This window comes from Strigops habroptila (assembly GCF_004027225.2).
Source record: "Strigops habroptila isolate Jane chromosome 13 unlocalized genomic scaffold, bStrHab1.2.pri S16, whole genome shotgun sequence".
Lineage (NCBI taxonomy): Eukaryota > Metazoa > Chordata > Aves > Psittaciformes > Psittacidae > Strigops > Strigops habroptila.
In genome coordinates, this window is record NW_022651054.1 from 1,478,570 (window position 1) to 1,490,770 (window position 12,201).

General features: G+C 39.9%; 1 protein-coding gene across 2 annotated transcripts in view; it reads right to left on the minus strand.

The window, feature by feature from the left end:
• RABEP1 (rabaptin, RAB GTPase binding effector protein 1) overlaps window positions 1–12,201 on the minus strand; it is a 51,952-nt gene that overhangs the window by 6,329 nt on the left and 33,422 nt on the right. For both annotated transcript variants that reach the window (XM_030472246.2, XM_030472247.1), the window contains 10 exons: window positions 11,604–11,782; window positions 10,588–10,713; window positions 7,599–8,066; window positions 6,281–6,385; window positions 5,438–5,554; window positions 4,085–4,183; window positions 2,688–2,828; window positions 1,831–2,020; window positions 1,496–1,551; window positions 795–893 (listed from right to left, as the gene is read on the minus strand). In XM_030472246.2, coding sequence (XP_030328106.1) covers window positions 795–893; window positions 1,496–1,551; window positions 1,831–2,020; window positions 2,688–2,828; window positions 4,085–4,183; window positions 5,438–5,554; window positions 6,281–6,385; window positions 7,599–8,066; window positions 10,588–10,713; window positions 11,604–11,782 — 1,580 coding nt within the window. The remainder of the gene's footprint in view (window positions 1–794; window positions 894–1,495; window positions 1,552–1,830; window positions 2,021–2,687; window positions 2,829–4,084; window positions 4,184–5,437; window positions 5,555–6,280; window positions 6,386–7,598; window positions 8,067–10,587; window positions 10,714–11,603; window positions 11,783–12,201) is intronic.

Below are 12,201 nucleotides of genomic sequence, written 5' to 3' on the forward strand. Positions count from 1 at the left end.
AAGCTCATATAAACTGATTAAAGCACGATACTACAGCAAAGCAGCGTGGTTACTCTCAGAGCCCTGGCAAGAAGTGAAACCACTCGCTCTTTCTACACCTCAGTTTTCCTAACTGCAAAATCAGGGGCTAATACCCACCAAACATCCTCATTAGATTGGTTAAAGCATGAAAAAGCCCCATGTCTTAGCACAATGTCCAAGGATCTCGAAGTAAAAAAGCAGATTTCTGAGTCTTAATGAAAGATGACCAGATCTTTCTGATGACCATTCATCAGATGCCCTTCTGATGAAGGGCAATAATCTGCTGATGAATATACAACCATTTTGCTGTCTCAAGTTTTAGTCAAACAAGTCTTTGGGATGGGGAAAAAACAACCCACAACCAAAACCAATAGACAGAGAGAAATCTGATCACAATTAATATATCTGACTGCCAAAGTAGGGCTCCTTCCTACAGCAACAACAAAATGACATTCATTCAAAAGCATCAAAGCTCCAAACCCAGGTTTGGTTCATCAGGATGTTTTCTATATGCAGAAGTGCTACTGAAGCCTAACTTGGGAAGCCAATCCCAAAGAGAGATTCAAGTTAGCAGCAATTCAGATCCACCACTTTACAAATCCAAGCGCAAAGTGACTGGGATGAGGATTTAAACTACATCCAGTGGACACTATTTCACTGCCAGAATCTTATTAACATTCAAAAGCTGCTTTTACATAGTGACATGTTCTCTGACCACAGTTTGATCATCACAGAAGATGCGTATACACCTCACAGCCAGACATCACAGCTACCTTTGCTGCTGTCTCCTTCTTCAGCTGTTCTTCTAGAGTGGTTTTTGCTTCCTGCAGACTCTCCAGCTGCTGCAGGTTTTCCTGCGAAGAACTTTCCAACTATATTATAATAATAATAAAGAAAGTATTAACTAAACCTCCTAACATTTCCATTTCTCACAGACCCTCCTTACACGAAGTACAGCCTAAGAGTCTTTCCTGGGATTCAGAAATACACCTAAATAATCTCTCCTAGGGACATAGAAAACACCCCATGACATCTCTTTTTCTCCATTTATCTGTTTTTGGGGCTGGAGAGCAATGGCCAAACCTGACACTCAGGTTATTATTTGGTAGCCTAATATTAGTTAGGAATTAGTTAACAAAGTATTGAAGTTACAGATTAATAAACAGACCAACAGCTCTCAAGTAACAGAACAATGAATGTGCCCCAGTCCTACACGGGCATCAGTTCAGCTATTCTGGCCCTCAACATTCCAGGCACAACCTTATGTGTTTCCTTTGAAACGGGCACAAAAGCTACACGGGTGCAGATGGGAAACGAGTTCATTTTCTCTGGTATGCAAAGGTTGATGTCAAAGACAACAACAGTGGCACCGACAGAACTGGCAGGAAAAAAGAATCCTATTCTGTTAAAAAAAACCCCACAAACAAAGTAACAAAAAACCCAACAAAAATGCCACCATGAAAGGGCTCCTTACCTGTTCCTTTTCCACTTTTATTCTTTCCAGTTCAGCTTTTAAACTGGAAATGGAAGCTGAAAAACAAGAATATTAAAGCTTAAATGCAAGAAAACCCCAGGAAACCGGACATACCCTGTTACTTCTGTTAGCATTTAAAGGAGAATTAAGCATGTGCTACATCAAAGGTAAACAAATAACTGTACTTTTGTTTTCAGCTGCACAGCTTTCGTGTATCTGCTGTCAAAAATGGGCAGTATTTAAAACTCAGGTAAGTCTGCTTATCCCAAAATCAAGTCTTTACTTATCTTCATGATTTCTAATATTCCTATTTTGAGACTTTTACCCCTGCTCACCTATTTCCTCTTTGCAATTCTCGATTTCCAGCTGTAGAGTTTCTTCTATATTTTCTTTCAAGTACTGCTCAGCTTGAATCTGCTCTTTTAAGAATAAAATCTCTGCCTTGAGCTTCTCCTCAAGGTGATCTGCTGCTGTCCGCACACTGATGATGTCTTCACGGTACTTTAAAATCAGCTCACGGAGCTCCTGAATCAGTGATTAGCAGAGATTTGCATCATGATCTTCAGTTACACACAGTGCTACATTTATTAGCATACAAGCCAGAGACCATGTTATGCTACCCTGAGGTTCGTCCCACACCACCAGAGCATGCAGCAACATATTACAACAAAATCACTGTTCGCTTGGTCTAGTAAATGAAGAATGTGTAAAGATCTGCAACTCCGACAGGCTTATGATGCTCTCCCCCTGCCCTTCACCCCCATCAGTCTTCTAAGCTTGAGTTTAAGGCAGTGTCCATGAACAGTATGATAAGGCTCAGGATTATTACTGGTCCTAATGCCTGGTCAGATATTGAAGTGATTGACTTAGCTTCATTTATTGAATCAGTATCTACATCGGAGCCATGGGACTGATCACTTGTGTGCCAAGTTGCAAAACACAGCTTAAACTGGGATAAACACACACTGCTGACAACAGAGCAGTTATCAGGCCATAGTTAACTCATTTATTATCTATCCACACCCTGCAGCATGCTCATGGCACAGGGGGATCAGTTTGTACATCACAGACCTCCAGGGTTAAAATCCAGGTTACTGTTCATTGTGCTATTTGAGTCAGCTTTTTGATAAGGAAGATTCTTCCAGTGAGATTCAGTCACAGGTATTGTGTCAATGACTTTAAAATGTTTTACCTCTGCTGCTTCTGGTAGAATGAAATCTTCAGCTTGTTGTAAAGACACATGCAAGCTATGTTTTCCTTGAAGACTTTCATTATCTTTTTGCAGTCTCACCAACTCTTCTGAAACCTGCTCTCTTGACTGTGTCAGGACAGCCTTTGATGCAAAGAAAAGCATAAATTCTCACTTAGGGTCATGCTCAGATCTCTTCATGCCCCATTTGCTATTATTGCTTTCAAAAGTCTGGTGAATTGATTGGGTATTCTTTGTAAAGAAGGGAAACAACATGTATGGAACAACAATATTTCTGGCCTATGTACTAGAAATAAAAGCAAGATCAATCTTGGCTGTACAGGCAGGCAGGAGGAAGCAAATGATAAACACAGCCTGGTCAAGCCTCCCAGTTTCCTTCTGAGCCAGCTGTGCTCATGGAGAGGGGTAGGGGGGAAATCACATTGGTTGTGGTTGCGGGAACTGGCAGTGGTGTTTATTAAAATCACTGAACAGCTCAGCTGCAGCATCAGATTATTCTAACCTTAAACATTCCTCCTGAAACTTTCCATGGCAGGTGTCTGCCTCCCACTGTCTTTGGAGGAAAACGTCAAAACAACTGATCCCTTGTAAAGAAAAAGGATTAAGAGAACATAGTTCTGCTTGCATTACAAATGAAAAAAATCCAGTGAACTTTTCCAAGAGGAATAATTGCTTCAGATGCAGAACATCAAACAGAATGTTTCTGCAAGCAATGTCCTGGTGTCCTACAGACCATCCCAGATCCCAGAAATGCAATATTGGGATTCATGGGAATGAATGCTCTTCGTCCCCTCAATGCTGTGCAGAGGAGGAAAAAAGAAGAAACTTGATTCTAATACGGAAGGGAATGAACTGCTCTAAGGAAGTTAGACTTGTTCTGCCCTAGAAAATGAGGTCCTTAAATAAGTTGCCACCCATCTCTCTTCCTGGGTGTTAGGGCTGGTATTTTAAGTCTGACCTGTAAAAACACTGAGCACTCATTTCCAACTCAAGAAAAGATTCACTAGTGATGGTACTTGTGATGAATACTACAAAGCTGTCTTGAGAAAACCTATTGTGTCTTCAGATCTGAGGTTAAATAAGACTAAATGGGCATGGAATGTGCATAATGGATAAGGGGGAAAAGAAGTTGACTAGTGATCTCCATATTAATCAATCCACATACACACAGAAGTATGACAGACTGACCCACAAACCGCTACAGGTCCAGAACTTGCTATCAGAGATTACCTGACTGGTACCTTTACACATTGAGATGCACAGCTCTCTTCAGCCAACCTTGGCTGGGCAGCAAGACAAAGTCTTTTACAAACAGATGGAGCTTCAAAGATTAGACAAACAGCACTGTTCAAGTGATCTCTGGGCTTAAGCTGTCTTACCATTTGCTCCTGGACACTTCTCTTCGCTTGCGAAAACGCCTGCTGCAGTTCACTGAGGAGGTTCTCTGACTTCTGACATTTAGCCATAAGCAAAGAGATCTTAAAAAAAGAAAACCCACACAAAGATATAAAGCATGAAGCAGATTTTGAAGAAGAAATAACCAGTGAAGTTCTCTTGCTTGTTATCATTATTAACATATACTTGGGAATTTCAAACTAACCCCTTAATCTTGTCAGTTCTTCACTCAGTAAATCATTAATGCAGCCCAAGTCGGTAAGAACAGACACTGTCCTTCTATACCAGTAATATATTCTTTTTACCAAACTCTAAGCCACAAACAGTTAATTCTAATCAGACTTAAATGTAAGCCAGTTCAGAGACAGTGAATGGGGACTGCAGAGCTACCACCACAGTTTCCAGCATTTTCTTTAAGATAATTTTTCATACCTTTCTCTGAAAGCACAGCTCTTCAAAAGCTTCACAATTAAGTTATTCTACAGGCTTAACAGTAACATGAAGAATTACTTCATTAAGAGCACCCTGGTACAGCCAAAAGAATGGATGTATAAACATGTTCCTGTCATCTAGGACAGACTTTGTCTGCTAAGGACTGCTTCCTTAGTAAGAAAAAACATACTGGGTGCGATGGAAGAGAGAAAGTCTTCCAGCTCAGGTGAAGTAAATTCAATGTCTTGTACACAGCATTTCCCTAATTAATAGGCCAAAGATGATGACTATTTATTTTGCTTAAAGCTATGACTACCACACATCCTACTTGGTTCCGTTGTTCCAGGAGCTATGTACACAGCTCAGACTGAAAAATCTTTTAAATGGGCTATTATTTCAAAGAAGTATAGTGCATACTTAGGACCAACTAGTGGTACTCCCTTCTCAGCTACTCATTAACTGTATGTCTTCACCACAAGCCCATTAACTGGGTGCCAAGTATTGATGAGAGCAAGTGGTACAAATTGTACCACTTTTCTACTGACAAGGACAGTGACCAAGAACACAGGGCTGCTTTTGCATGTCTGGGGGATTTCATACACAGCTCACTTCAACACTCCAACCCACTCAAATTCCAATTATCACCTCTATAATGGATTTCAAGATTGGAGATGAAACTTCAGGGAGAAAACTGGGTAACATACTGTTAGAGACATGTCAGACTTACCTAGAAACTGTGGCAGACTCAAGTCTGCATAACTCAAGCATAACTAACCCTAGAAGTTCTCACTTTCGTTGCCTCTACCACAGGTAGTCCATCCATATCTAACAGAAGATGAGTTCTTGCACGTATTTTTGAATACCACTTCATGATTCCTACCATCTTGATTACAAAATGCCTGTACCTGGTTAGAGGAGTCTTCAGCACTTTGTTTCATGTAATCCTCCAGTTCCTGTTTATCTTTCATTGTCTTCTCCAGCTGGTCATTGGCCTGCCTCAGCATCACCTGCAGCTTTTTCACCTGTGTTGGTACAAAAAAACAATGTAGTTTTCCATTCTTTTGGAGAGCACTTATTTCCCAAACACCAATATAACCTACTCCATCACACCCCCAAACTACAAAATCCCTCAAACCCCTATGCAACCCAGAAGTTCCTCTGTTGTTCTTCTGGAACACCCTGCGTCCCTGATTACACCAAACACAGGACATCAAACTGCACCGGACCAGCTTCCACCACTTATTTCAAAGCAGAATGTGACTCATGCCTCCTGTATCCATCTGAAAAATGTTCCTCAGTATATGGCAGGAAACAAATATCCTCCAATACTTCACAGTCATTTTATGTCTCTAGGATGAGGTCCTCTAATCTTTCCTTTGCTGTTAACAGTCCTTGCAGTACCAAAGATATTGAATTTAATGCATGACAAGCATTTTAGAATATAAATTATGAAAGATACTGACTTCAGCATGAGCACAACACTTTTTATAGGACAGTGCCTTTACTGCATGGTCTCATAGCACCAGATAAAGAGTTTCTCCATGGTGAATCCTTAAGAAACACGTACACGTGGTGCTCATGACACACACCAATAGCAAATCACGTTATGTCAATAACATGTCAGCAGTCATCCAGATTTTAAGTATGTTGACATTATTCATGAATAAACCAGCAGATGGGTCATTGTTGCATCCTCAGTAGTTCAAATAACTGCAAAAACCTTGCTAAAGCTGGAAGAGAAATCCCACCTGGTCTCTTGTCTCGGCCTCCTGAATCTGGATACCTTGCAACTGCTTCTCATAATTGGAGCACATATCACAGCGTCTACCCAGCTTGTTCCCTGCGTTCTGCACCTGGAGAACACAGAGTTATCACCTGCCATAATGTTCTTCAAGGAATGCCAGAGTGCTACGTACTCTCAGGTGTGTTGTGTGATCACAAAATATTACAGATAAAAGACAGGAGCAGAATTATGTAATGGCAAGATTAAGTTGCTCTAAAAGTAAAGGATAATCTATATTACCTGCAGGATATCAGCTTTCCTGGCAGGAGTCCCATGGCAGGGGTTTGGAACTAGATGATCTTCAGGTCCTTTCCAACCCTAACTATTCTATGATTGTATTAGCACAAAAGCAATAAGCCACGACATGCAATAGTTCATCAAGTCATTCAGTGTATGAAATGGTAATGGTTTTGGCCAAGGGGACAAATGGAAGTTTTATCAAAGCTGGAGCTGCAAGTCAGGTTTGAGCTGAAATTGTATTTGTATTTGCTGCTCCATGTCCCACCCACATGGAGACATTCACACCCCCAGCCCATGCTCCTGCTCCAGAAACACATGGGAAGCAGTGCATTTCTTTTCTGAATTCTAAGAAAGGGTCGGAGTGTCACTGAAATCTCAACAGGGCAAGGAAATACTCAAAAGTAGAGGATTTAACTCAGCTCTGAGAACCACAGGAGCCCCACAATACTCTTCTTTCAGCAAGAAACCAAATGCAAGCTTTGAATTGGCATCATATAAAGCTGCTGAAAAACTGACAGGCAGAACACCCGGAATCAACAATCTCCTTGGTCACCCATCCTGAAACTGGCACAGTGTTAAGTCTAATCTGCTGCTTGTTGCTCTCAGAAATTGGTTTCTGATGATGCAAGTCCCCAACAATTTTCTGAAGCTTCCTTTGTGTGTGTCATGCGTATCTTGGCTGCTCATTTCTAAACTGCACTCCAAGCACAATCCTCAGTGAAACTCCTTGGCGTACAGAACAGGACTCTCAGCTCTGCTTCTTTTGTTAATCTTTCCACTTTCCTACTCATCCCCCACTGCGCTGTAACATCCTTTCCTTAGCTTCCCATTTTCTCCTTTTCTTTGAGTTCTCCTGTCTTTTTTTTACCCTCTCACATATTTGTGTGATCAACAGCTACCTCTGCCAGATCACCCTAAGGGCCAAAATAGCCTGTATTTAGTAAAGCTGACTCCATGTAAAGCAAATGAGGAATAGCTTTCAGCAGGCAGACAGCCCCCAACATGCAGGCAGTGGCCACAGCAGACACGTGGTGGGTACTCACCTCCTTCTGCAGCAGGTTCCACTCAGTCTCACTAACCAAGCGGTAACCACTAGGAGATACATAAGCACTTTCTACCCCTTGTGTAACACTGGAAAGCAGCGAAGCAGTCTCTTCTTGCTCTGGTGTCATTGCTTTGATTGCTTTTTCCTGATCTTTGGTTAACATGAACCCACTTGGCATTTGCAGAGATCCAAGGGAAGCTGTATCAAAGTTCTCAGACACTGAATCTGCTCCAACAAGTGGTCCAAAATCTGACTCATCCAGGTTCCCAGCAGATTTTGCTTTGTTGTTGTATCCTAACGCTTTGGACTGTAAAGATCCAGATGTCCCCAGACTGTCTGTAGACTGTGCTCTCCGTAGTCCATCTTTAAACATATCATTATCTGATTTATTGAAAGATTCACCAGAAGAAAGAAGCAAGTCTGCATCCAACGAATGGACTGAGCCATGGGTGCTATTTACTTGCACCTGGAATTGAAAAACAAGGAAGAAAAAATTATATACTCCATTCTAGAAGCATGGTACAAGAGGAATGATGGACACTCATTATCAGACACAGTAAAGGCCAATTTAAATTGGCTTTGCCAAGAACATCTGATCACTAAGCTTAAGATGGCAGAGAAAATCATAGAGAACTGAAATGCAGCAGCTTGAATTCAAAAACAAGAAACAAGCAAAATGCCAGAGTTTTCTGTTAACAGAGTGCTTTTGTAAGAATCTGTCTTCCTGCCAGACAACCAAGGACATGGTCACCTTACATCTTCCAGTATATGAAACAAGGCCCTTCTTCCACTAAAGAGATATACTTACAATATCACTTGTAGACCTATGATCTACACAACAGAAAGCAAACACTCCACTGCCACAAGGCAACTCAAAAGTCTTTCATAAAACAAAAATCTTTAACATAAAAATAAATGGAGAATGATATGCTTATTTAATCTGTTCTATCCAGACAAGTGGATATGCTTCTATTTCTTTCTTCTGCTTGGAGTGTCTGACAATATATTGTAAGAGAAATAAACATTTTTCTTTAAAAGATTCTTTGTACATAAAAGAAAATGAGAAGGGAAAAGCCTGAGCTTAAACAGAAAGGGATCCTGGGGAATTCCAATACCGAAAGCCATACCAACTGTCCTGTGATGTATACAAGGCACATTAAGTCTCTTGATCTATTTTTAGCTATTTGCAGCACTGAAAAGAGAGCAGTAATGCTTTACTTAAAAAGCACCTGACTGCTTTCAAAATACCTTCCAATATATTATGCACTTCTGCTTTGCCATTAGACATGTAAAGAAAATAACAGTGAGAACAAGCCTCTTGAGAAAAATAATGATTTCCGAAATAGGTCCAGCAGAGACCAGCAGGCTGCTGGTACTTCCATATAGGTGTTTACAACTTAGAACTAAATATTATGTACTACTGGGTTTATGACTCTTGTAAATGCCTTGTTTTAATAATTTTAGGCATAATATTTATGTTTACATGTATATATACGAGTTCAAGCTCATAACAAAAAGCCAAAGGAATACAGACATATAAAATTTCATACTGCTGATACAGTTAATGAATAATTTGTTCTATTGCAACCTGCTCAACAGAGAAGAGCTCAGCATTGAAATGATGACAAGTTGTAAGACATGACTGACAATACGATTCACTGCCACCTGTAAAACACATTCCATACAGTTAAAAAAGGTCAGAAATAGCAACAAAACCCAATCCACAAACAAACCCAAAACACTCTGGAAACTACATCCTTTCTCAAAATGTAACCACTTCCACTATGTGTAATTCCTAGAATTAAATAAATGCTGTGATGAAGGGACTATAGAGGATCCCACGAACTGAGATTAAAGAAAACATTAGAAGCTAAAACTTTTGTTTGCCATAATATGTCCCATTTGCATAGCTGGATACAGAAGTGTTAGTATACAACACAGTATCTGAAATAGCATACATAGGATACAACAGTAAAATAATAAATAAAAATATATATTATAAGAAGAAATAAAACAGGCAAAATACTGGCTCACACTGCAAATTCTCAAGTCTCCTGACTTGTCTCCAAGCAAGTCTATAGTACATGACTATTTTATTAATTTGTCCCTGTTCTGACTTACAACCAAAATGGAACCTGTCAGATGATCAGATAGGCAAGTAAAATGCAGTGGAAAAGGATAAGTAACTGCCTATTTTGATACTGTGTCCAGGTTGCAACCTGTGTGCTCATAGAGTTTGCTTCCTCCCAAGTGAAAAGCTGAGGCAAACATCACACACAATTCCAGCTTGTCCCTGTGTATGACTGTCTACAACACCCGAATGGCTCCTAACCCATGGCATGCAGCAGCACCCTTTTTCCTGGCTGTTGGAATGGGTTACTGATACAACTCAAGCAGCTTCCACAAAATCTTGCTGCTGAGCCCCAGCTACCAGCTTGGCTGAAAAAAAAAAGCTAATTTTTGGCTGCTGAACAGATGTAGCCAAAACCCTCAACTTGCACAGCTGGATGCAGCTCAATACATACAGACACACACATCATACTGGTGTGCACATGCTAAGCGAGTGGCTAACCCCCCAGTCAGTGATCTGACTTGTGTAACCAGTGCCAGTTTAGCACAGAATTCAACAAGGAGGTTAGCAAAGTAGGTACAACAGACTTGCTGACTGTTCAGATATAATTGGTTTCATTCTGAACATTTAGGTGTGCTAGAACGTGAGCATAAATCCCAAAAGAATTCAACAGCAGTTAACATCCAGAATGCAGAAGGTAAATTATAGGTTTTAACAGCACCTCTCGGGATTGTAAAGTATTGTCTTCCATTCTTTATTAGGATTTATCCATTCAAATGTGACTCCAAAGATTTTTCACTGCTTAATAAGAATAATAAGCTACAGAGAATAAAGGGCATTAATTTGGCATTTGTAATCAACACCCTGAGCAATGCGCGAGTGCTCCAAGTCACTTTGAACTATCCACTTGTTTTACCTCTTCATTAGAGAGCTGGGTGAGGGTCTCCTCCTGGGCAAGAGAACATGAAGCTTTCGTTTCATCATCTGAATCTTTTTGCTTCTGCTCCTTTCTCTTGCTAAGCCTTTGCTGATCATCTTCTTCCTAAAAATCAGTGGTCAATAGAGAATACATATAAGAGAGATATGATTTGTTGTAGTAGTCATGACATTATAGTTTTTATGATAAACTAAGCTACAAAGGCAGCACTGCAAAAAGACTACTTTGGTTAAAAACCGGGCATTTATCACATAAGGGTTCTTTTGGTTACAGATTTATTGTTCATTTCACAAGGTATCCAAACTTAAACGAGAACTCACTTTTCAAGTTTAGTGGCCAATTCATGTTCTAGAGTAATTTTATTCAAAGAACATATTATCTAGATCAAAATTCTTATTATAAGGATTACCAAATAAGCAACAAAAATAGCTGTTACTGGCTACTGGTAACATATCTGCGTCACTAATGGCCCCATTAACAGCCATTATACAAGCCTGAACGTTAAAATGTGAAAAGGTGGAACGTAACATATGGAAAAAGAATCAAAAGAGACAGTATAGAGCACTAATCATGTGCATAAGCTAATTTACAACGAAGCTCTTGATTTATGCCAGAGCTAGGTGCTGTATTGGAAAAACCTAAGAAGAAGTGAAACTTGCTACCCTAACATCCTTTGCCCAGATGTTCTGTGTCACAGATGACTGTTTCTTCTTCCAAGATTAATTTCTGGGTATTTTTACCTTTTCATTTAACAATATTGGCAAAATGACTTTTAAAGTTACTATATACGTTAATATTACTCACAGAAATGGAGAGTTTCTGTTAGAACTGCCAGCTGTCATTCAAATGGAGAATTTCTATTAAAACTGTCAGCTGTCATTTTCTCAACTAGTAACACACATTAATAACTTGTCCCCAACATGTGATTTCCATACCTGTTATATCACATTAAGTCTACAGTATTAACAAGAAAAAAGAGGAAAGCAGCAAGTAACCTGATCCTTTTTTTTCAGTTCTTCAACTTGTCGGAGCTGCTCAGAGGTCAGAACAATTTCCATACGTTGCATGTCCCTCATCAGCAAACGTTGAGACTCCAAGAACTGGTCATTGGCTTTTTGCCATGTGTGTTTCAACTGGTTGTGCTGCTGTCGCTCTTGCTCTAAGAGATGGCAGACTATTCAAGAACAGAGAGTCATTCTGAACTGGGGTTTTTACCCTCTTTTCCAAAGAGAAGAATTTTCATGAATAAAACTAATTATTGTTCTAATCAAGAACAGTCAGGCTTTGCTCAACAACTATTTAGGATGAAATAAGACATTATTTTAATTCCCAAACTTGGCTTGTGATTAGGGATGTGTTACTGACAGTTTAAGATTCCTCAATTAGAAGACTAACGCCTTAACTTCATTCATGACTTCTAAGTTTATTTTTCCTACTGCTGGTTTCAAACCACTGTCTTCTATGTCCCTATTTATTCCAATAGAATGTTCTGGTTTTCATTCCTCCACAGTGATTCTGTGCTGTACGCTGACACATCCATTCCACCACCAGGCATTCACACTGGCATACCTCAGGGAGATGTATCAACACATT